At 44.1% G+C, this 25,993-nt stretch overlaps 1 protein-coding gene and 1 long non-coding RNA gene across 2 annotated transcripts; one reads left to right on the top strand and one right to left on the bottom strand.

Annotated features, from left to right (window-relative positions):
• Positions 1-2,543: 2,543 nt before the first annotated feature.
• Positions 2,544-4,143, bottom strand: LOC121834689. The gene has a single exon (XM_042288417.1). It carries the CDS (start codon positions 4,141-4,143, stop codon positions 3,139-3,141), a length of 1,005 nt encoding a protein of 334 aa, XP_042144351.1. The 3' UTR covers positions 2,544-3,138.
• Positions 4,144-21,227: 17,084 nt separating this feature from the next.
• Positions 21,228-25,133, top strand: LOC120841319. The gene is made up of 3 exons (XR_005715730.2): positions 21,228-21,273; positions 23,851-23,921; positions 25,087-25,133. It is a non-coding gene; the product is annotated as an uncharacterized LOC120841319 (long non-coding RNA).
• The last annotated feature ends 860 nt before the right edge of the window (positions 25,134-25,993 follow it).

The following is a 25,993-nucleotide window of genomic DNA, read 5'->3' as shown; positions in this document are numbered from 1 at the left end:
AGTGATATGAAAGATTTCAATGTGATGTCCAGAGCAGGCTTCCAAGCATCAGTTTTGAAAGGAGGTTCATTAGGCCGTGATGTATTTACACGAAGCGGGGGCAGAAGGAGAAAAAAGCTTCGACAGTGGTAGAACAGAAATAGGCTCAGGCAGCGTGTCTAAGCTGGTCTGACTGTTCCGACTTATTTTTTTACTACTGTGAACGTTTTTTCCTCCTTCTGTCCAAGTCTGGGTTAAAACATAATGGTGAACTTCCACAAGCTTGCCTGGGAACTGACTGCATTTTCGTACACCAGATTAGTTGAATGCCCAACCAAATACCCGCGGGATGCAGCAGGTCGATAAGTGGACAGACCTTTTTATAGACTCCAAGGCGTACTTTTAGGTACAAACATATGGAGGTGCTGTTTAAGGAATTACGGTAAAATAGTAATAACGGTACGGCTAGCTAACATCATGATAATAAAAAAGCAGACGATGTGAAATTTTGGAACAGCATTGTCGGAAGCGTTCCTCTGATTCGGGCACAGAAAAAATGCTCTTGACGTTTCGCTGATCCTGGCATTCCGGTACTTTCAATGTCAGTATATTAGATTATACCGTGGTTAGTCTCATTTCGGTAAAAACTACACTGAACTACGCTAAAATAAACTGTGCGAAACTTTAAAAAAAGAATAGTTTGGAGGGATTGATACTTAATACAATAAATGACCCGCACAATAAATATAAAAGAAAACACTTTCATTCGGCGGCGCCTATCAGAGTCTGCAAAAACGTACTTTGATAACTTGAGTCGTATATTTCATTCGAACATTGCATCCAGAAAGTTGTTCTTTGCGTGCCCAACTTTCAATGACTCTGCAGAAATTTCCAATTGTCGCTGGATGAAGCTGATCTTAGCGAGCCAATAATATTGGCCAAATAAGGAACGTGACCGCTATTTATGTAATTTCGTTCGTTTTCAAGTGCCTCACTCCGAAACGAACAGCGGCGGAAACACCCCTGCGGACCGATTTCTGTCAAGGTGTGAAGGAAAGCCTTCTAGGCTGCTGATCGGACGTGGCGCCACAACTTGTGCGTTATCAACCTTTTATATATATTTGACCCGTTCGTGAGCTCACAATCCAGAAATTATTTGGTGGGAACGTCTCACCAACTTGCACATACCAAGGGAGGTCTCGCGGCCTCCGATCTGATTGCCCCTAATACTCCTTCATCCATTGGTTGATGGCAGCTTATGTTCGGCAGCGGAACAAATTGAGATTTGCGACGGGAGCGTTGGTTGTCAATGACTTCCAACATGAAATAGCAGAAAAGCACAACTTCAGCCCGCGACTGATCTCACGACACCGCAGAGCTCGGGTCTATGAGCAGACGACGTACAATGTTTTCTCGATTTATTTCAGCCTGCGAATGAGGCTTAGTAGCAGACGAACTGCGTTCTTCGCTCTCGTTAGCACACGAAACCGTCCACGAACGCTATCTTCGCCAGCTCCGGGAGAGGAAAATTAGATCTCGCTCTGGCGGTGGTCGAAATTGGACCCCGGGGCTCCATTTCTCGTAGCTCGCCAAGTAATGATTAAGTGTGGTATACCGGATGTGGGTATTAACCGGACGTCAGTGCTCCATATTGCAGTACAATTACGTGAGTAGATTCTTATCGTGCGATAAGACGGACAATACTTAAGATGGAAAAGTCAAAGTAGTCGTGTCGCTATTCACAGAGGGAATCGCGCCATGACATAAGATGACCCCTCTCCGCTGTCAAATGGAATTTGGTCAGTGCGGTACGACTGGTAACCTCGGGCAGCTAACGTATTACAGCGATGATAGCCAATTATTTCATAAGTTATGACCAGCAGAAGAGGAGTTTGAGCTAAATTTTAGCAAGTGTTCCTAGGGTACGCTCACCAGATCAGGACAAGACAGGGAGGCGAAAAGCTGTGGCGGCGATGACAGACAATTTGACGTCTGGAAAAGTTTGAACTTTGATAATAGCCTTCTTTAAGCAAAGTTAACTCTAGTGTGCGCATATGAATGACCCAATGGTTAGCTGATCGTCGAGAGTCGGAAAGCTCAATTTAATTACGATGTAAGTTTTCATTTCTTCTTGTATGACCGGAATATGCGAGCGTTCGCGGCGCTATCATTAGCCAAAAATAGTTGCCACGATCTGATGTCAAAATTACAACAACATTGATAGCACCCAACATGTATAAAAATATTCCGTATGTACAAGATCTCCGTCATTAATAACTTATGCTTCAACACACGTAACAAATTCACATATATTAAATAACTAAGCAGTATACAAGAATTAGTACACTCCATAATGTAAAGCAGATTCATATAAATACCTTTGAACACATTGTCAATTCACATCGGTTTGGTACATATAGCTGGAGCGAGGTCCGCAATGCTATAAAGTTCAGAAACAAAAATATCACATGGTGCGATATTGCCTGAGATTTCGCTATTTCGATGTCGCTCATGCTGAAAAAAAAAAAAAAAAACGCGAGGAAAGTTGTGATACTGAACACCAAAGCTGCAAAATCGGAGGCGAAATCGCACCATGGGGATCAGGCTTAAGATTTGAATGAAAGTGAATAAATTGTGTCTGATGGCTGACTGCCGCCAATACATTGACCATCGGCAGTGTGCCACTGCATGCTGGTGTAAAACTGCAACTACTGCATGATCAATATTTCACTTCACTGCAGCTTTTACGGTTATGAATCCCGAGCTACTACCCGAGAAAAATATGACCCTAGTTTTTTCTTGTTCACCTCAGTTACGCGCTATTATTCAACAAACGAAAGTAGGGACACTGATAATGAATCCCACGGAGGTGTGAGAGTAAAATGCTAGTCTTGAAAACACAGGCATTTAGACAACACCTTGCCGCACACGACTTGAACAAGTTGCGTGACATATTTGAGCACTGAGAGTTCTAATGGTAAACAGAGGCTCCGAGTCAGGAGCGATTCGGCACAGTCCATCAGCATATTTGTTTTACAGAATGCGTTGACACGAGCATTCATTGTCTCTTGAGACCCAGACTCGCATCGGTTGCCGGTCAAGGAGTCAGGTGATCACCGTGGTCAAACACGCCACTCTGAGGCACAGCGTTCGGGCGACTCACATGACAAACAACTTGAAAGTCAGCTTGCCGTTACCGGTCTGATCCAGGTTCTTAGCCCAGAAGCGGCAAGTCACCCAGACCTCGGTCTTGAGCGGCGGATTGGGAAAGTGCAGCATGAGGAGCGGGGGTAGTCGTCCCTCCCTGGCCGGGAAAAACCGCACCGGAAACCCGTGGTACGGCGAGTAGCGGATGTCAATGTCCCTGTTGATGTGCTCGCTCTTGCAGCTCACGAAGAGCAACCCCGGATCATACCCGGCCCGAACATCCTCCGGTACCGTCGGGGAGGCAAGGTCTTCTTTCGTGAACGGCTGTGGCGTCCAGTCCTGCACCTTCCGGAACACCAGTGCCACGCAAGGAGCACCGGTCCTATAGCCGAAGTGGTCGGTGGCGCTGCAGTTCTCGCTCACCAGGCCAACGGGAAAAGAGCAGGCGCCTCCTGGATCGCAGGGACCCTTGGTCCTGTAGCTGTCTAGGAGACTCTGGAGCTGGCGGGACTGGGACTGCCAGGCCGCCGGACTCTTCCGGTGGACCACGATGGTGTTGGTTCTGTCCACGAGGTTCTGCGGTTTGGGCACCACTTCTACGGCGGCGTTGAACTGAAGTTTTCGGTAGCGCTGCGGTCTGGGCGCTTGCATGACGTGCTTCGAGAGGAGCACGGCGGCAACGACCACGGCGACGATGATGGCGGTGCAGATGAGGGACACGAGACAAACGAAGGTGACGATGCGGCGCGCCGGATTCCAGGGTGGGATGGAGGTCTGGCTGGACGGGGGTGACGGGCTAGGCGCGGACCCGTGTGTCGTGGGCTTGAAAAGCCGCCCCACGTGGAGCTTGAGGTTGGACACTGTGCCCATGGGGCGGCTTGGGGAATCCGACGAGTTGAAGCAGCGAAGCTGGTGAACGTCTTCCGGGGAAGGCATCGGGGATGGCACGTGGCTTTTCAGGCAGGGACACTGCGGAGAGTTAGACAAGAGGAGGGGTTTTAAATATAGCCCCCGCATAAAACTGGACACATGCCCGCTACTGCCTTCCGCTTACAAAAGCGGCAGTATAATTATTCGCTCGTTCTGTAAGTTGTGCTTACGATTCCTAAATGGCATTAGCCTTAAACGTTTTCATTTTCTGTTGAAGAAAACGTGGGAACAATCAATCCGTACGCCGTATTTTGTAAACTTCTTTTACCGATGAATATATTTTATAAATAAGGCTGACTGATTGGTTTATTACAAAAAAGGGTCATTTGGCCTATTATATCAAATGTAAAATATGAATATTAAAGCTCAAATCAGGGGCAACACTAGCATTCAGTAACGCTATTGTGGCGGAGTTGGCAACCGGCATGGGCTGGTGGTCTGACTCCCAGAGATTTACGGACGCAAAAAGTGTGCGCGCCTTATAATTTCTAGAATCGCGTAATACTGGCCAATGTAAAAACTATACTCCGTTTCACTTTAATACCCTTGTTACACGGGCACACTTAACTGCAGTTACGCTAAGCCCCAGTTAGCGCACAATATTTGCCGACAACACACTCTAAAAAAAAAAGGTGTCAAGGGAGAGTAAGTGCCCTAACTTACTCTCCTTTAACTCTATCTGCATGGAAGTTACTCTTTACCGACCGCTTCTTTCGATGATACTCTACCTTAACCCTCCCTCGACCTCGAGAGTAACTGTAACGAGAGTTAGTTTCTCCTTGCGATATCACGGGCTGTCGATAGATGGCGCCGCTATGGGTTCGGCGCTAGAGTAACTGTATATGCTCCGCTTGCGGAGCAGAGTACCGCAATGGTGCCATTCTGGAGCCAAGCACTGCGGGAAGCCACGGTCGGTTTTTGCAGGGGACGCGAACGTGCGCGAAGGCGCAGACGCGAGGCGGCGTGCTGTGGCGTGCTGCGGCGCGTTGGGTAAGGAAAATAGTGCGGCGTGCGGCGACGAGCCGCGCGGCGCGCAGGCGCCGTCATCGTTGTCCCGTGGTTTCCTGTTTCCCTCTCGATTGCAAAAATCGCACCCGCGGATCCTGCGGGTCGCGTGTGAAGTGAAGTCATAAATTCATTGCGGTAAACGACGCAGCGGCTGACGAAAACGCCGTCCCCTCGCTTTGGCACGAGAGCTCGCCGACTCGCCAAGATGGCCGGATGTGCCGGTCGCGTATCGTGTATCACTCCGCGAGAGCCGCAGACGCGAGCAACGCGATCGTCGTCCGTGTCGTCTGCTTCCCATACCTTGGAAACGGATGTCCTAAAACATCGCCCGCGTTATAAAAAAAACAGGATTGTATTGTACCCAGTTGACGCACATAATCTTCAATGACTTAGGAAGCTTTCGCTTCGTTCGATTTTAGTCTAGGATCTATATTTGGCGAACTCAAAGCGGAAAATATGTTCCCCCGAAACTCGGCGCTCTGGAAGGCCGCTTTCCCGCACGAAGGTCGGATCCAGTTCTGCCCACGTGACTACTCCTCCGCCAATACGGAGATGGCGGCGAAAGGAAAAGGAACGCGATACTCTGGCTCTGCAAGCAGAGCCTATACAGTTACTCTATTCGGCGCAAGTTCGACGCTGTTCGGCGCAGGTATTTTTTTCGTTTTCTCGGGGAAACCTTTTTTTCCTATCCGCTTTTCTTTTTTTTTTTTTTTTTTTATTCTTCCTTTTTTTTTGGGGGGGGGGGGGGGGAGATGGGGCAAGGATGTTTTAATAAATGCGTTGGTACAGCCTGCCTTGACGGGTTTATATTTCAGTATTTATTAACTTAATTATTACCTGCGGCAGGAAGATCATTGGAGCGGGAGACACTCCTTTATCCAAGCAATAGGCAATTAATGTTTTTGCTAGACAGATATATTAAACAATAAACATATAGATCAGTGTGTAAACGGGTGTATGAGCGGATGCTGACGCGCGTGTGCGATTATGTTTCGTTACATAAGTGCCTAGGGTTGTTATGTAGCCCAGAGATGTTTTTGGGGCATTGTTATATTTTTGGGGGGTCGTTTCAAGTTACTGCTGAGCCCGACCTCACTGATCGTAGGAACAGGTATATGTATAAAAAAAGTATTTTTTCCACATTCGCATTAAAAGCAAGCAAAGAGGAAAACCTCCCTCCGTGACAGAAGAGGTCGGCTTCGCGCGGTCTATTGCATACGCCACGTGACGACCATTTCATAAAGCGTCGCCCTAAACACGGCGTTCGTTTCGAAGCCATGTATAGGTTTAAAAAACCTATACATGGCGGCAAGCCAGGTTTATGGTACGTGACACTAGGGGCTCCCTTATTTTCACCGCCGTGGAGAAAATAAACGACGGAGCCAGAGCGTTTGGAAAAGTTGTTAGCGATGATTTCCAAACTTGTTATGCGGTCTTTTTTTGAGTCATTAAATAAACCTGGCTTGACTACTACCTTTTTTCAATCTTTACATCTTATTTTCCGAAGCGCGGGAGTCGATCAGTCTTCTGCTCTGTTCAAGAAAAGCTCTGGGGGGTTAAACCTTTAACTCTGCACAGTTTGCTACATCCTTTAACTGTTTTAACCTCGCTCTCCGAAGCTCCCTTGACAGGAAGGTTTTCGATATAAGGGAACATTCAAGATCGCTGCTCTTTTCCGCTGTTCATCAAACAGTTCCTAATGTACAGCGGAAGCACCGTGTAGCATTCCGGATATCGATATTTGTGGTACGGATCTCACTGGCTTTAAATATAGATACATTAGTGTGTATTACAGAAGTCTTATTTCGCTGTCCAACAGAGCCACATTTAAACTGCCATTGACGGGTTCACCTTACGTTCAGTTGATTCTACTCAGCAAGCGATAGCTCAATTATTTTGGGAAGAACGTAGACTGCTCTATGTCGCCCTACGATACGTTAAAAAGTATGCTAAGCTTCTTATGTTCAATGTCCCCGAGGTACGAAACACGGACGACAGAAGCTCAGTTGAAATGAATGAGCGAAATTGTCTGTATGTTCTGTAACTAGCGGTAGCTTCTTCCACCTAGCATGGCCTTTGAAAAAGCCTGTGTCTAGAGTGCCGTGGTACTCTTGCCAAGCGTTCAAGTGCCCACGTCCAATGACACTCTAAGCACGCATTGGAGTGCAATCCGAAGGCCCTAAATGGGCTGTACAGAAGACGTGGGTCAGCGCGTCCCGAGAAGCATAGCCTGCCGCATCCGTAAGCTAAAGAAATCCGATTTACAAAAAAAATTTTCACCATCGAAGTGCTTCGGAAGTGAGGGAAGTGTCGCAAGCGGAAATTTAGAGGACCCAGAGGAAATTAGAGAGTAAATAAATTTAGAGGAATTTAGAAGATAAATAAATTTGTCTTTTAGAGACAGCCAAATTTACTTATAAGCTTCGTCTTGGTACCAATCCAGCCAGCTGAAAGTCATGATGTGGAAATATTGTGAACTTTAATTTGGTCTCCTGTGTTTGTTAGTTACCGAATCGACAACAAACCAGCACCGACCAACCAGCTCTTTTACGACGCAAATAGTTTCACGAAAAAACTTAAAAAAAAAACTTCGAAAAACAAATAAATAAACACAAAAAAGATGGTGTGGAATGGGCATGCTGCGGACACTAAAGTTCGTTAATATTTTTTTCTTATCTTTTTTTTTTTTTTTTTTTTTTTTTTTGTATGGAGCATTAGTGCAAGCTGGGTGCAAGGTGCGCAAGGAACGAGCGAGGCGCCCGTTGAGTCCGGATTCCCTGGATTACCGCCTTCGGACGCACACGATGTCCTCAGTTGCCACACAAAGCCTTTAGTCATGGATCGGGGACTTTATCCCCCGTAAGCTGACAGCGCGGTGGAAACTACGTGCTTTTTAGACCGTTTGACTGTCAGTCTCGCACCACGTGATCACCCCTTCTCCGCATACACACGCGAGGCGAGCGAAATCAAGCGATAGGAGTCAGACCACTGAATGGTTGGCTAACGCTTAGCTTCACCGCATTGTCAACTTAGAGATGAACGAAATAAGAGCTCACCTCTACAATCAATTTCCGGCCTGTTTTCGCCTGACATCACTTTCTGCGCGCGAAACCTCCAACCTTGAAAGCAACAAGATCGTTTTGCCCACGATCAAGCTTCCCGGAACTTTAGAACGGATGCCTTGCGAACGATGGGGCCTAGGAAGAGTAGCGCTGCCATAATTTTTTTTTTATTTTAATTCTGTTTTTGATTTTACGAACGGTTTCGGAATATATGACCGAATACCGTTTTGGCATCTCCACAGAACTAAGATTTAGTGACACTATGACTGTTAACCATTTTGTTCTTAGCCCGAGACTGAGGCAGGAAAAGAGGAAAGTTTCAAAGTAGAATAAAAATGAACAGTCGAGGACGTGTCCTCGACTGTTCATTTTTATTCTACTTTGAAACTTTCCTCTTTTCCTGCCTCAGTCTCGGGCTAAGAACAAAATGGTTAACATCCACCAGCTCGCCTGCGCAATCACTACATTATCATTTATTACTATGAATGTGTCATTGATAGTAGGTATTCCATGCGCAATTATGCATAAATATATAGGACAACGATAATTTGTTTGTTATGTTTGTGAACACGGAAAATACATAAATGAATTAATTAATATATTTATAAAAGTATCTGCTTCACATTTTTTCTCAAGAAGGTCTTTCTCGCGCGCTTCATGGGTAACAACACAATCATTAAAGTACTAACGTGTGCACTTATATGGCAGAATTTTTTTTTTTTTTTTTTACAAAAGAATTTTACGTTAATTTACCTTAATTACTTTTCTCCGTTAAATTTTCCCTATAATAAGGGACGTGCTTAAATGCGTATATGCTTCTGTGCAACCCTGCTGTCATTGCTGCCAAGAAAAGCAAACATATTTTTGATAGGACAGGTCAGGACTGCTTATATTATAAATTTGAAATAAACACCCGTGCCAAAATCACCGGTGCATTTCCAATGAGAGGGGCCGCCATCCCGTGCTCGCCTGGCGTATAAATGATCAGTGACTCGTCATTCGTAATCAATAGATAGTATTTCGGATGAAAACATTATTTCAAAGCAAATGAGAGCGAAATTACAGTCGATGTGCCAGAGTGAATCGTTAATTAAACAAGAGTCCCACTTACACCAATTCTATGACGTCGCGCTTAGGCGGTGGTGCAGCCTGTTGAAAGGAGCATGGCCGAACGCTTCACACTTCGGAAAATGGGTACATGCAGCGCGTCGTGCGCGGAGCTCTTGTGTGCAAACGCGTGCTTGCTTACACGCAATGAGTTGGTGTACACTCGATTCAAAGGTCAAACTGTTCGTGAGAGATTATTCGGCGTGAAGTCGGTCTGCCTTTCAAGATTTGCGACACTAGTTCACGCTGTACATGAGACACGCGTAGCTAGTGCAGCACGACCGCTAACCTGAGGTCGTTAACGTGCATCACGCGCTATACTTAGTTTCACCTCCGAATGAACCGCAGATGCTGTTTCAGTGCTTGTGCGTCCGCGAGCGCTCATGTGCCCGCCGAGGCGTCATCCAAAACAATTAGCTCGCGCTTTTAGCACGTGTGACCAACAATGGTCCATGCTGAGTTGAGACGAAGTATTCCTGGTGTTCATAGCACGTTCTGCAGAATGAGCTTGCGCTCCTCGTGCTCCTAGCTCCAACAAGTCAGCGACTCGCGCGGGCTAGCGCGAAATCCTCCCTTTGAAACAGAAATTTCTAGCGCAAGCGGTCATTCCGCGAAAACACCTCTGAAGGCTGCACTTTCGTGCCGGTAGCCTTCGCTGTTTAAGGACAAGCCTCGGGCACGTGGAGCATTCGCGCGGAAATATATTTTGGTGTTGTAGTAGTATTTTGAAGTGCAGGAGAAAAGCTGGAAGCCACCCGCATCTATTTCACGAGCAGAGTGCTCGCGAAAGTAGCGTAAGTACTTTTAACGTAAGCTACCACTTTTAGAAACAGATTGTAATTGTTTGAATAATCTTCTATTTGTTCTTTTTTCCCAAAAAATTGATTCGTGATTGGAGTGATCTCCGAGAATACCGGTCACCAGTGATACCTGTATAGTGCCATATTGGCGTGACATTTGAGTGCTGTGCTCTTGATGCATCGTGTTCCTTTTTATTATTCCTGTTTTTTTTTTTGTTTTTTTTTTGCAATTTGGCAACTGGACTTTTATGTAGTCGGACGCTGTGTTTCTCTATCTGTGACAATTTGATAGTTTATGTACGAAATTAATCCCTAAAATAATGCCCTCTGCTCACTGTAGGCATTTTATAAATAAATAGAACAAATAAATATCCGCGGGAAGGGTGCGCTAATAACTGAATGAATAATTTTCGATTAGTATTTCAAAGGTTGGTATTTTACGGCAGTTAATCATTCAAATATTAAGCTGAGATCTGTTTTTGTAGTGAAGGCAAGTGGAACCGTTCGCGGGTTTTAGAGATTCGAAGAGCTATCGCTGTAAAATGGTAAACACTCTCCAATGTACTTTTTTGTTTTTTTCGGTCATGTTGGTTTGAATATATTTACTGTGGCGGATGCTTTCAACGCGTGAGCTCTTGTTTATTGGGGGCATTCGTTCAGTAGTGCACCCGCTCTCTCTTGCCTCGGTATTACGTATATCATATGATAATTAACCCCTCCAACTAGCAATCCGGAAAATGGGTTTTATCGACGTGTTTGATCCGCTATGGCAATCAGTTTGTTGGAGAATGCTTCATCGACAAAATCGTCTCGTCGACACTGCGCTGTCCCATCGACGGTTTCATCAAAACGAGCGTTGTGTCGTTTCACAACATAGCTTGCTTTGCGATAGCATTTATGGGCGAGCCCTGCGCACTTTACGCGTCCGTAACGGTCCGCCGGTCGGTCGTCTGTAACCATACAACAGATTGGAGCCACCACGTAACCACAGTGGAAATAGCGCTCCATATAAAAGTCACAAGGTCACGTGACTATAATCCGTGCGGGCGATGTAAACATCGTCACTGATGAATCCATGAATCCCGAACAAGAGCTCTGCCGGACAAAAGCTTTTCGATGACCCGTACGAAACCTCAGCACTTTTTTTCAGAGACTCGGATAAAAGTACATCCTTTTATGACTACACATGAGCAAAGGGTTAATGAAGAATTTCTTTTATTTTATTGCTGATCTTGATATGAAGACCGTATCTTTGTTTCTGGAAACCGAAAACTACGATAAGAAATGTCTCGATATGGGCTCATCGGGGCCGCCAAATGGGGCTGCCGATGTCTGCGTCAATGCCTCGCCATTCCGTCGCGACCAAATGCATGGGACCTTTCGCTCCAGATTATTATGTTGACTTTACGACCTCGAGAGAAAAGCTTCGTGCTCTAACTACGGGTTTATGAACTCCATTTCGTGTCCAGTGAAGAACCCCGTTGCGATTGACAGGATTAGAACATATTCTGAAGCGTGGTTATACAAGGACGGCTCTATGACTTTACGCACTTTACGCTCCAACATGGCACCAAGGCACTGATAGCAGACGATAACGTCGTGTTTGGTTTAGAGTTTAGCCGGAAATAACGTCAGCTGCAAAACGCAAAACGCAAAAAAAAAAAAAAAAAAGAAGCGAGCACAAAGAAGTTGCCAAATGCCCCACGACTGACACCCCACCCTTTAGCCCCGCCTTTAAAAGGCTAGCTTGATCAGAAGCCCATGACGCGAATCCCGAGATCATACGGCCGGGTCCTCACCGTGACGGTTGAGCCTTCTGCTTTTAATTAAGAGACAGTAAGTGTGCACGCGAGCGTGTGTAACGTAATCATGCCGTCATTTGTAGACCCTCAACATATTAGGTTAAAACATGGAACAATGCTGGTTGAAGCTCGCACAGGGATTCTGCACGTGAGGCTATAATGCTACACCCGTACGATCGCCCACATGTGGTTGGTATTTTAGACTACCGATCTGGCGCAATCCACATGGTTGCGTGCATGTTCTTTTTTTTTTTTTGGTGGGCATGTTTTGTTGTTTTGTTTATTTTGAGGCATAACCTAGTTAGCTTCGCTGGTGCTCCGAGGCAACGCGAAAGTGGCTGACGATTTTCTTGAAAATCATATTGCCTCTTTTTTTTTTTTTTTCGTTGGGAGACATTTGATTTATCATTCTCTTTTTAATTTTGACATTAGGCTTCAAGCTGAGTTCGGAGCGTCGTGTCTGCCAGACTCTTTTTGTCTTCTTGCTCTAAAGCTGTCTTAAGCAATCTCTACCACATTGGTTTTTTGGATACCCGGCAAGCAAATACCAACAGAGACAAACGAAAGAATTCGAGCGCCCTTCTCCCGCACGGAAAGGGGGGGGGGGGGGGGGGGAGGCGCACGCACCGACGGCCTCGAAACGGAATGCTTACAAGGTCGCTCGGCCTGGTGCAAGAACTCGTTCTTTCCCTGGGAAAGGGCGAGAGAGGGTGATGAGAGAACAGTTCCCCTTCCGTTTTCCCCACACTGCCCTACACCATCACCAATCGAGCGAGCTAAGCGCCCACCGGACCAGTTATCACCTGCCTCGCTCTCTGCGCGTGGTCACAGGAGGGAGCGTGATCACGTGGTTAAAGACAGACGTGCGATTAGTTCACCGGGCACCCCTTAGCTTCCTCTACACTTTCAGCCTAGGAGTGACGGAGCCCAGCACGCAAAACACACACACTAAAAAAAAAAAAAAAAATAGAGAGACGAAAGCGTTGAGAGGGCGCGCGGGCGCGCGCGGCAAAACGCCGACGCCGTCGAGGCGAGATCTCTTTGCTTTAGGGCATTTCGCCATCGGAGCGGCGTAGGGAGGCCTACCCGAAAGCCGGCGCACTCAGCTCGCGGACGAAGACGTCTGTCACGTGATGTTTACTGGGCGCACCGTCGACACCGCTGCGTAGGCTCGCCGACGGCAGCTCTTCCGTGACTTCGTTGCCGCGACCTCTTGTCACCATTCAACCGAACTTAAAAGGCAAGTAGCTCATTTTTGCATGCGCCTTCAGAGATAATCGAAGTGCAGAAGGAATGAAAGACGCGTAACTTAACGCGATAGCGCGTGTTGTGTCAGAAAACGAGCTCAACCTTGTTGCTTCTGCTTTCCCCACTCAGTTGCACGAGGGCAACGCATCCTCGCATGAGACTCGACTCGATTGATGTGTCCAGGACAAGGGCTCATATCCATGGGAGTTCGGTTTGCTCTGGTTTCTTCCAAACACTTTTTGTTCGTACCTTTTCGCTTTCCGGCGCCGTAAGAAGAACGGAAGAAATCGAAAACACTGAACCGCACTCGTTGAATAATTACGATAAGCGCTCTCGCGTGCTGAAATTTAAAGAGAGGATGTAATGTTTTCTTTAATCTACTTATCTATGTAAAAAAAAAAAAAAAAAAAAAAGTTCTTGTCTTAGGCAGTGGTGTGTTCGTTTCACATCGTGCATCCCCGCTCCGCGAATGCGGCCACCGGACGGTCATGTTACATGTCGAAAAATTGCCTTTTTGGAGCGTTGCGGAGGCTGGCGGCAGCGTGCTGAAGTTACGTGTTTTACTCGTTCGTCGGTATTCGCTGAAAAAGTTATTTAAAACCCTGTGTAAGCCGAGAGGCTTGCCGTTGAGAACACGTCAAAAGTTTTACGCAAGCGCAGTGCCGTAGGAAAGAGTCGCAATTCGTCGAAATCAAGTTTACCGCGGCGTGATCAAAGCTTCCTTGGCACGCCGAAGCGCTGCGTCTCTCTGCCTTCGCGCGCTTGGATACCGATCAAGAATCGGCGCCGCGGCAAAGTTTTGAAGGTGTGTCGCGCGTAGATGTTTTTGGGCATCATATATCGGGCACGGAGTTATGGGTCGTTCAGCTGTTCCGGCAAGTTGCTTTGAATAAAGGGGGAAAACAATATGGACGGTTGCTCTTATGCACTATTAACCATGTTCCATATCTGCTCTAATGGATCACATGGCAGCACAAATAGAGCAACGCTGTGGAGCAAGTTTGGTTTTCGAAGGCAAAACTACAAGACAGCGAGAATTAAAATTTTTGAAGCGCGACCCATACGGTCGTGTGCAGTCCCTTGGCCAATCACAATTAGGCGAGTCGCGCTCAAACGTCAAGTGCAATAAAGTAGGTTTATAATGGTTCAGCACTAATCAGTGATGAGGAGCTATCGTGCACAATATTCTGTAAATAGTCTAACAACGAAAAAAGACGTATTGAGTGCGACACAGTTTGTGCGAACAAATAATCGCTGGTTTTTCCAGTTTTTCTCTTTGAAACCAAGGGATGTCATCCAAGTTATTATTGCTACGGAAAGAGCTCATATAATGTAAGCAAAAACATTTCGTGCTCGCTAATACTAATTGGAAGTAAAATGTGCCGATGTCGTGTTCGCGCTAACAGTATTATGATGTGTACCTTCCCCTCCTCGTTCGTTGCCACTGGCCCCTGGATCAAGCTCTTTCTGGGCCGCAAGTGCCGGAAGTTACAAATACAGGGTGTCACAAAAGAAAATTTACACGGTCTTTTTTACTGCAAAAATAAACTAGGCATCGCCGAACGCTCATTCTCCGCCCAAAGGTAGAGCTAGAGGTCACAGCCAGATGCCAAAGTTTCAGCCTGGTCCGATAACTTAATCAAAAGTTATAAGTGATTTTCTGAAAATTTCAATGGGAAAATGGAGCCCATTTTTGCCCGTTTTCGGTTTCTGGTGCCATAGAGCCCCATGTGTTTGAAAACTCTGTCGGCAACCATTTGCCCATTGAAATTTTGAAAAAAATCGCTTATAACTTTTGATTAAGTTATCGGATCGGGCTGAAACTTTGCCATCCGGTTGTGACCTCTAGCTCTATCTTTCGGCAGAGAATGAGCGTTCGATGATGCCTAGTTGATTTTTGCAGTAAAAAAGACAGTGTAAATTTTCTTTTGTGACACCCTGTACAGTCGTCGGGGTAAAGTAAAATGCTGCTCCAGAAGCACATATGGCTTTACACACTTCGCACTCGTAAAACACATTTACACGTCGATTCTTTATTGTCATCCGAGCATGCGAAGGCGCAGAGACGCAGTGCTTTTGTGGGCCAGGGAAGCTTTGATCACGCTGCTAGACCGGTGAAACGTGCTTTCGACAAGTTGTGCCTTTTTCCTGTGACACTCTGCTGCCGTAAAAATTTCCACGTTTTCTCAACGGCAAGTTTCACGGCTTACACAGGGTTTTAAAAAACTTGTTTGGCAAATGACGAGAAACAAGTAGAAAACATGTCTTCAGCTAGCTGCCGCCATCCTCCACCACGTTCCAAAAACAATTTTTCAATGTACAAGATGGTTGTTCGGTGGCCGCACTCGCGCTGCAGCGAGCAAGTGGGGATGCGTGATCCGGCAATTGTCATAGAGACCGGTAGTTCGTTCGTTTCGCGGTAGGCCTAGCGGGCGAACGACGACCGTGCTTGCATAACATACCGCAGGATGGCGCCAACAACATCATTAGATGCTGGCTGGAAGCAGACGATGACGTGCCACCTGCTTTGGCCGCTATGATTTATTAAATACTTTCAGCGGATATGATGTGTTACCTCTCGATAATAAATAGGACTGAGGTACACAAACCACCTCTGTCCCACGGTGACCTGAGAGAGCACTGCCATAGACGGAAACAATTTTGTCCTTTTATGAACTTAAGGAACACCAAGTTACTCGCTTATATTTCCCTACGTAAAAGCAACTATTAAATTATGTGCTCGAGCGAAAAGTAGCCACTTTCCGAGACAAGTGTTCAACTTTTACTTCCCCTTTATAGTTGCTTCCCCTTGGCTGAAATGGTTATTGATGCTTTGCATGGGAGGAAGTGAGGTGTCAATCATTGTTTCAGTGGCCCCGATTACTTGAGGAACACTCGTACGACTCTTCCTCGCTGTATTTGCATTTTAAAGGGATGCTGAACCGAAATCTGGATTCCACAAAACACGGCAGCAAAAGCGTGCAACGGGATGCTACAAACACCAAAAGATCACCCATATAGCGATATCTCAACCATATTTTTTTTAAAAAAGGAGGCGCATGTGACAGATATGTTGATGTCTTGTTTCTTTGAGAAGAGTCGAGAAGGAGAGGGAATCTTCTTGCGTCTTCCTCGCCTCGTCGCCTTGATGAGGCAAAGCGAAGAGAGGAGAGAACCAGATACGTTGACTCCACGTCCCTCTTTGGCCTCGTTCAATCTCCATCTCTTCTTCCAAATATACGGCCGTCCATTCGAAATATCGCCTTACGAGTAGTGTTGTAAGGATTGTAGCGTCCCATCTACAGCTCCTGCATTGTTTTCTGAAATCCAAATTTCGGTTCACCACCCCTTTAAGGAAAAGTGCATGTTACGACGTGTAGTTTATTCGCTCTGTTAAAATAGTTTTATTGCCCTGCAGTTGTCGAAGACTGAACTGATTTAGTAAATGGATCGAGATTTAAAGGCATTTTGCGTTTTTACTTTCTATCCCCTTCTATTACAACACTTCCAACAACAATCTTTTTGCTGTAAATATTTGTCTGTGTTATAATCACAGTTAAAATAGTTTTTATGGCACTTTGAGGAACTGCGGGGTTTTCTATAGTACTTGCATCGCTTTTTACAAGGTGATGAACGAGAATTACCTGCTCCAAAAGCTGAAATCGGAGGGGGGGACACGCTACCACAGCCATGATGGAGCACTTACACATATTTTTGTTGCAGTCTATACTTCTGAGCATCGCCAGCAATGACGGGCCCATGTGCTGGACGGACCATGGGACGCCACTGAACCGATCATTCTCGAGCCAACCACGGGAAAACAGCGGCTCCCAGAACCCGTCCTGGTGTATTTCAAGTTAGGAGCATTAGGAGCCTGCCAACATTGGTCGTCAGCTGCGATGCCTCTACAAAAGCCGCTATCCCATGCCGGTCATTCGGGGCACGCTAGCACAGCCGTGATGGAGCACTCAAACATCTTTTTTCTGCAGGTTGGTTATTTGAAAACTTCAGCTTGCTGTCATTCTAGCAACTAATGTCTGCTAGTGGTATTGTGGCCCAGTGATGGCCAAATTTGACACAGCTCTCTCGAAATTTTCTGACAATTATGTTGTAAATTTTTTGATTCTACAGTTAATGACAACTAGTTACTTTCCAAACAAAAGTTGCTAGAATTCTTGCCTTTGTTCTATGCGTTCATATTTGGTTAGACAGCACTAAACCCTGGTACATGGAAGATTTTAGAAACTAGGGCAAAAGAAAGAAAAGACTATTTAAGATAGCCAAAAACTCGAATTTCGAGGCAGCCTGGACCAAATATAACTCTTGGGCCAAACTCTGTATCGAACGTATGCATTTCTTCGAAGACAAATTTTATAACTGTGAACTGCCTTCAATATTATAGAATAACCAAAAAACGTTTTGGAAACTTATTTCCTCATATCAGTCATCCCATTCAATACTCTTGATGAACAATGATGGCACTGTTATTTCGGACAATGAATGTCCTACGGTTTTGAACAATTGCTTTTAGTCTACTTTTACTGATGGAGATAGTTCCTTTTTACCGTTTGTACCAGATGTAGATTTTAGGTATATGGACCCTATTTCTATAACACCGTCTGAAATTGCGATATTAATGATAACCTCAAAATTTTCAGCTTGGCTGGTGTCGACTCAAATAATACAAAAATTCTAAAAAATACCAAGGGTTGTCACAAAAAATAGGTGACGAGGCGAAGTAAAACTGAACAAAATGAATGTTTAATGGGGCGAACTTTGCCCAAATTAAAGGGAAATAACAGCACGTCGGAGGCGTCGAGTGTCTTCAATACAACAGGGTCGAGCACAAGCGATAACTGATTGCATAAGGCCACGCGGGGCTTCTTTTATAGCACTCTCCTTTCTAGAACATTCTGTACTCGAACATTCTGTACTCCAACATTCTGTTTTAGAATTAACCACGGCCTTCTCAAATTTTCTAGAAGCATCGTTTTAGGAATAAATAAAGACATCTGCCGGTCCCAGGATTCAAACCCGGGACCTCTGCATGACAGTCGGGCGCGGTGCCCCCTGGGCTACCCCTAAGCACGCAGTAATATGCAGTCTACTTTTCCAGCATTCATCCACTGGTTGCATCCCACCCGAGTGGAAGGTTGGGAAGGTCGTTCCAATCTACAAAAGTGGCGATCGTCACTCTGCGGGAAGCTACCGTCTCGTATCATTAACCAGCGTTGTATGCAAGTTGTTAGAACTCAAAATATTTTCTCATGTAGTATCGCATCTGGAATCTACTAACAACTTTTTCTACCAAAATCAGTACAGGTTTCGTAAAAGATATTCATGCTAGAGGCAGTTGCTGGAGTTCACCCGTGATATTCATGTTAATATCAACACTAACTCCCAAGTATGATGCCATATTTTTTTATTACTCTAAGGCTTTCGATCATGTATCTCACTGTCATTTAATATCAAAACTTTCCTCACTAAATCTTGATTCTCTCACTTTATCATGGATTCGAAATTTTCTTCGTGAAAAACAACACGAAAGGGAAAAGGACAAAAAGGAAGGACTACATAGGATAAGTGCTTACTAACAACTGATTTTTCATTGGAGTGTGTAGATGGCACTATGTTCGCTCGGGTATAAGGCGCACCGTGAATTTTGCACTTCCTTCTTCTTCATTGCACACTCCACATGCTAACCAAGATTCAGAAAATGAATCTCACTGTTCGTTGGAGTCAGTGAAGGTTGGCTTACTCAAGATGGTCTGTTTTTTATTATGTAATAGGTTTCCTTCATTATGTAATAGGTTTCCTGCAGTTTGCACCGCAATCTCGACAGTGTTCAGGCATCGCCTGGTCACCCAGGTATCCTGGTCAGCAGATAAAAATCAGAAACATTAAAAGATATATTTTTGTAATTATTGGAACTTTCAATATTCTTAAGTGTTTTCTGTATGCCCAGTAACCTATGGGGCTATCATGTAATGAATACTCCAACTTCCCTAATTTCTGTGTCCTGGCCCCTTTCAAGTGATTTCATTTGGGTTTACAGCTTTCTTAAATCACACTGGCACCTGCAGTGCACTTACGTGCAACTCATAGTTTGCAGGTATCGGGTGGTTTAGTTTGTCATTGCATTCTGTTCAGAACCTAACCACATTCCACATTTTTTTGTTTTTCTTTGTTTCGAGGTTCTATAGTTGTTCATATAGACTTGATTGCTGTGCAGGTTACGAACATTGCCTTCCACTTGAAAGCTGGACGTAACCCAGTAATTATTTTTCAAGAATAGATACGAACATGTTTTACTCAGTGCTGCATCTTGTGTGCACTTGCTTGCAATTTCTTACTAACACAGTGTTCGAACACCTATCTCTGGGAGGTGCACTTGGCAGTAACCTCTGAAATTAACTTGTGACAGCAGGCTTGAAGAAACTCATTGAATGTGGAAATTTCATTTTGAAAGGTATTTTTCGAACTTGCCTTGTTAAAATGGTTTCGTAGCATAAGTCACATGTTGGTTTCACTGATTAGTGCCTGCCAGAATGAATCTGAGTTACCTGCACTGCGCTTATGTATAACTCATAGTTTGCAGAAATCGGGAGGTTTAGTTTGTCATTGCATTCTGTTCAGAACCTAATCACATTCCACTTATTTTTTTTCCAGGTTCTGTAGTTTTCCTTATGGACTTGATTGCTCTGAAAATCAGAGATTGCCTTGTACATGAAAGCTGGACATGGCCCACTAATTATTTCTCAAGAATAAAGGTATGAACAGGTTTTACTCCGTACTGCATCTTATGTGCGCTTGCTTGAAATTTCTTGCTACCACAGTGTGTAATTATCTCTTGAGAGACACAGTTGGCAGTAACTTCTGAAAGTAACTCGTGACAGCATGCTTGCAGAAACTCATTGATTGCAGCAATTTTGTCTTCGAAGGCATTTTCGGACTTCCTTTGTTAATTCGTAGCATAGGTCTCAAGTTGGTTTTGCTGTCTAGTTCCCGCGAGAGTTAAGCTGAGGCTCTTGCAATGCGCTCACGTCTAACTCATAGTTTGCAGAAATTGGGAAATTTATTCTGTCATCGCACTCTGTTGATAATCTAATCACATTCCATATTTTCTGTTTTGCTTTTCCAGGATCTGTAGTTCTTCATATGGACTTTATTGCTCTGAAAATCAGAGATTGCTTTGTACATGAATGATGGAAATGGCCCACTAATTATTTCTTGAGAAAAAAGGTATGAACATGTTTTACCTAATACTGTATCTTGTGTGCACTTGCTTCAAATTTCTAACAGTGTTTAAGCACCTGCTAACCGCTGGGAAGCGCAGCTGGCGTTAACTCCTGAAAGTAACTTGGGCCCACAACCTAATCAGATTTTATGGTCGCTAGATATTTACTTTGAATTGTTCCCGCATCAAAAATTAGTTGGTGTGTTGTCCGTAACTTGCGGCGGCAAAAAGCTGCAACTCTCAATCACTGAGCTGCACGTCATGCGTGACAACGGGAATCATTCAGACATTAAAAATTAGCTGCCGTGTTGTCCATACCTTGCAGTAACGGCTAGAGCCTGTTGAACAGCTAGCTGCAATGATCTAATTAAACGGACGTCTCTGTGAACAATAATTATATTAGTAAAATGCTATATTTATTGTTCACTGAGACGTCCATTTTGTTAAGTCACTGCAGCTAGCAGTTTAACAAGCTCTGGCCGTTGCTTCAAGGTGCGAACAACATGCCAGCTAATTTAAACGATTCCCGTCGTCGTGCGTCACGTGCAACTCTGTGATTGAAAGTTGCGGTTTTTTGCCGTCGCAAGTTACAGACAACATGGCAGCTAATTTTTGATTCCGGAACAATACCCGTATCCGTGCATCACATGCTGACTGAGAGTTGCAGTTTTCTGCCATGCTTCTACCCAGGTCAAGTTACGGGGAAAACCGTGGGGCCTCATTACTGTCATGCACGTAATAGATAGTTAATGCTGTGACCGTGATGGAAGACAACACTAATTGTATCGGCATCAAAAATTAGCTAACAATTTTTATTTTGACGGAATTTGTTTTTACAGTGAATGTACTTTTTGTCAGGATCTGATGAGCTTGGATTGTGTCTAACTCTTGACCGGGAATCTCGACGAGTCCAGCGTGTAATCCACGGCGAAAGGCCCTGTACAGCGCTATTTGTAAGTGCTTTTTATTCTAATAGTCCGTGAGAGACGTTATGATTGGTTATTTTTGTGTTCGAAGTCATGTTTATTTCATTTTCGCTGTTAAAATATGGCTGTCTTCTTGGCGGTAGATGTGTGCTGTAGTAAAGTCCTCCCAGTAGGTCCAAAGCCGAATGCCACAGAGTGTTGAGTTAGTCCTTATTTGCCAAGATTCGGCTTGTTGGGTGCGAGTGGAGTGTCAGTTACGTCACTGCGATATGTGAATGTATTTGCCAGGAATTATCTTTACTCAACGAGTTTTTTTGTTATGTGACTGATTTACTTTAAATTCTTGATTCATTCAAATGTCATGTTCTGTTCAACTGTTATGTTCTTTCGTATAACAGGGTATTTATTGGACTGTTAATTTAGTAGTACATTTGACACTGGTTAGCTGAAGAGGGAGGCTAGCGGTTTGAATTTTGACTTGTAAATAATATGGAGGTAATATGGGTACATTTATGACTACATATTTCTGTGCCGCAAATACCGTAAGTCTTAAAACATTCTTTTTTTGTTTTCAAATCAACGTAGAAATATAGGTTGAACTTAAATGGCAAGTTTGTATGTATCAATTATTAAAAACACCCGAAAAAAAAATTTTTTTAAAGTCTTGTTGGGGCACGCGTGTCAAAGAAAATTGAAGCAAAAAAAAACATTTTATTTTACAGAAATATTGATGGCGCGAGGTGCCTTGCAATTAAGTCAGTAGTCACCTCCTTTCAACTGCTTTTCTCTTGGCATTTGGGCGTGTGGAGGAAAGGTGGATCGGCTTCACCTTCACGTTGAGGTGGAAAGAACGAATGACCATCTCGTTGAGGTGGAAAGAGCAAATGACCATTCTGTCATGTCATGGACTTTGCCCGCATAATTTGAAATCAATCTTTTGCCGTCAATATTGCTCTGAACATTTTTTTTTCGCATAAAATTCTTTTGACACGTGCGTCCCAACCAAACTGCTTAAAATAATTTTTTTTTTAGAGGCCCTTTAAAGCTAGATGAAGGGTTGAGGGTCACTATGATGTTGCAAGAGTAGGCCTAAGCAATTTATAAATTCACCTTCCTACTATTTGAAAAAAAGAAAAAAAGAGCTCTAAATTCGACCTTGCAATGCATGTGCCTGCACCTGCATTCAGAGTGGCGCAACCAGTTCATTCACATGCACCAAGAAATTTAGAGCGCACATCTATTGTGCAGCTAGCTGCATGATGAAGTGGCACACATGAACAGCTTGCTGACTATCTAGTAGTGTCGGTTGTGGCGGAGCTTAAGCAGGCCATAATGCATTCTTTGTTTTGACATGTGGCACATTTATCAATTATTTTAACTCTTGCGAATCACAACCTGTGTGTTCTTGGGTTGGGCTACTTTTATATATATATATATGTATATATATATATTTTTTATAGAATCTGTGCATTTTAGTATGTATAATTTTTTATTTTTTTATTCAGGTTAAATGGTACTTTATAGCAAATTACATTTAGTCAATGGTCTCCCCAAACTGAGATGTTATATGCATTTGCTAGCTTTTTTTTTTGTAAAGGTGTAAAATAAACTATAGTATACGGCAGCCAGCTCTGAAACACAATAGATTGTTCACACTAATTAATCTATAAAAACTTGGACGATTCCACTTGGACAAATCCAGTTGTTAAGCAATTGCATTCATCCTACCCTTCGGGAAAGTCTGTATAAATATAGAGCTATGTCTTTCGCCACTGTGGGCAGAGGCCAGCTAAATTTGGTTGGAAGGTGGAGGGGTGATGTGCAGGGAAGCTAAGCCCTATCCCTCTCTCCCATATTGTCTGCTATAATTGTTTCAAATGTCAAAAAAAAAGGGGGGGGGGGCAACTGCCCCCTCCCCTTGCACCTTTGTCCCGATGCCACTGTCAGGGGGTAATAACTTGGGGATGCCATAAATAAATGCAACCACTTACGGCTGCCATTACATACAAAGGAGAAAATAGAGAGAGAGGGAGAGCGATGTGGATTATCTTTCTCTTAGGTATTCATGTCAGAAGGGGTACTAATGGTTTTGGATGGTTGTGGCTGAGCGAGATAGCCATGAGTGCTGCCTAAGTGTTTGGTTCGGAATCTTGTTCAATCGACAAAAAAGCAAGCCCCAGTCAACTATTCAAGTATATCCTATGAATGGCTCCTGGGATTTTCGAAAATGGTCTATTGTCTTGCAAATGAGTGTGCTGGTATTAACTAAGGACACTTAGCAAGCTGTTTACTCATTTTTAATATTGCTGACTTTACATTAAAGCTGGTGAACTTTCAGCTTTCTGCAACGCATAGTTTTTTTTTATTAGGTCCAAAAAAGTTGGGTATATCTTTCTTGATTGGATTCTGCATTATTGTGATCATTCAGCTGTGTTGAATAAAACATATGGGTTTCTTATCCCAGCCTTGATATTTATTTTTATGCAGTCGGGGGGTGGTGGTCATTGCCTTGATTTCATAGTGTTTTGGCATAGAATTTTAGGAATTATTGCCATATAAGAATACACTTACCATCAGAAAACTAAGCAACCTCATTCTTTGGAGCTCCTGCCATGGAGGTGGTAAAGAGCCTGGCAGCCCTGCTGAAGGATTCACCAGCTTCTCTGATTGAGAAGGTATGGTATACCATTCTGATATAATTTCTAACCTCTTAAACGAAGTGAAAACTGGCTCACATGTCAATTTCAGTATGCATGGTAACTCAGAACCCTGCTCGCAGGTACCTGTGAAGCAAAAGCAGCCAGGGAGGCTGTTCTAAGAGCAGCCTCTCTGGCATCTCGTAGAAAAAAAAGAAACCTGCAGTTTAACAGAGATTCATCATCACCAACTCGAAGAACACGCAAAAAGCATTGAAAGAAATCAGAAGAGTAGCTTTAAAAAGATGAAGTTGTTTAAAAACTTGGTTTGCCAAAAAAATTTAAGAAATATTATAATGTGACTAAATATGGTGAAGGAGATGTTCAAACACTTGCTCTGCACCTGTTGCTGGGCTGACAGGCAGTATTGGTCTTATGCCTTCTGCCTCTATAAAAGATGCTCTAATAAAGCAACAAGCAACAGTGTTTTATATAGGCATGCACTACCTCAGCAGACTCCGAGCATACCGAGATACATACAATAAAATGCAAATAAGCCTGTCGTGCTTATTTGGTCATTCTGGCAATTTATAAAGACAATGTGGTGTGAAGTGGGGAAAGAAAGTTTAGGCTTCAATCTTTGACTAGCTGAAAGGCCAAAATTATAGCAAAAGGCAGGATATGGTGTTGTTGCTCTTATTGTGTGCTGGTGTAACATGAACAAATATTTTCATCTACAAATTGTCACTTTACTGAAGTGTCCCTTTAACGGTGTGCTACTTGATGTGCTATTTGCATTGTGTTGTATTTTTCTGGGCAGGGGGCCACATATATTGCCGCGCATGATGTGGTGGCCGAGTGGGCACCACTCCTGGGTGTCATGCAGAGATCCTGGGTTTGAATCTGGGGACCACTGCAGTTGTTTAATTACTCGAAAAACCCGTGGTTCTAGAAATTTGCTCACAGTGCTCAATGCTCAATGCCTTGTGTTGTAATGGTCTCATATATTGAACCGCCTCTACAGAGGTCAGGGAATTTCACCTGAAATTGTCAGGGAAAATCTGGAAAAGTTGGGGAATTTCAAAATAATAATTCGCTAGACACCCTGAAATTGCTGTAATTACCCCGAGGAGACTGAGTAGACTTTCTTTGGTAATTATCTTCCTTTCAAATACTACAAATTGCCCATGTTTCTTCTTCACAGGAGGAGGATCATGTCCAGCCAGCCTTCCCTGTGATGCAAGTCAGGGGGAGGGGCCTCAAGTTCGCCACTCACAGTGGTGCTGGAGGACTGCTCCTTCGAGGTAACGGACATTATGGCCGGTATTGCGCTCATTCTTGTGCTATACTGGGTCCATGACATTTCCTGCTGTCCAAAAAGCATCCTGGTCACTTGCTGTGATTGGCAACTTCATTGGCTTGACCTACAAGACCAAGTCATTCTTGGTACTAGATTTAATTTAAAAACTGGAAGATTGAGATCTTAAATGAGTGTATTTTTTTACATGTACATTAAAATCTGTTTTTTTAACGAGCACCGTATTACTGTTTTCACTCGACCTTGTATGAGGGCCTGTATGGGCACCCTCTGAAAAGGCTCAAGCAACACCTTTCGTCCTGTGAGCACATGCAGAATTCTCTTCGGACATTCGCATCCGTGCATTGCGGAGTGTTGTAGCTGTGAACAAGAAATGCCCATATTCGAGGGAAATAAACACCTTGCTTAAGGGATTCAATGTCTTGGAAGCTCTTTGTTTGCCCTTCTATAGAGTTCAGGCACACTACATGAAAGGGAAAAGATAACACCTAACAGAGTGTACTTTTAGCTCTGACGTAGAGCTTAATTAACACTTCTTATGGAGCTGAAGTTACCCTTTACGAGGGAGTTAAAATAACTCTTGGCATGAGAGTGTAGCCTTGACCACTCATTAGAGTTGTTCTATTTGCACCTAAGAGAGTAGCCACAACATTCGCTTCGAGGGTACGTACAACACCACCTGTAGGAGTCTATGCTACTCTTCAAAAGTGTTGATTTTACACCTCATTTCAAGGAGTAACCCTTACCCTAGAAAAGAGTAACACTAACTCTCGTCAAGAGTAACTCCTGGTTA

Source organism: Ixodes scapularis, unplaced genomic scaffold (genome assembly GCF_016920785.2).
Source record: "Ixodes scapularis isolate PalLabHiFi unplaced genomic scaffold, ASM1692078v2 ptg003145l_1__unscaffolded, whole genome shotgun sequence".
Classification (NCBI taxonomy): Eukaryota; Metazoa; Arthropoda; class Arachnida; order Ixodida; family Ixodidae; genus Ixodes; species Ixodes scapularis.
Note: the sequence above shows the minus strand (reverse complement) of the source record. Positions and strands in the feature narration are given on the sequence as shown.

Coding starts and splice junctions, on each gene's coding strand:
- LOC121834689 (XM_042288417.1), bottom strand. CDS start 4,143: ATGCGGGGGCTATATTTAAAACCCCTCCTCTTGTCTAACTCTCCGCAG.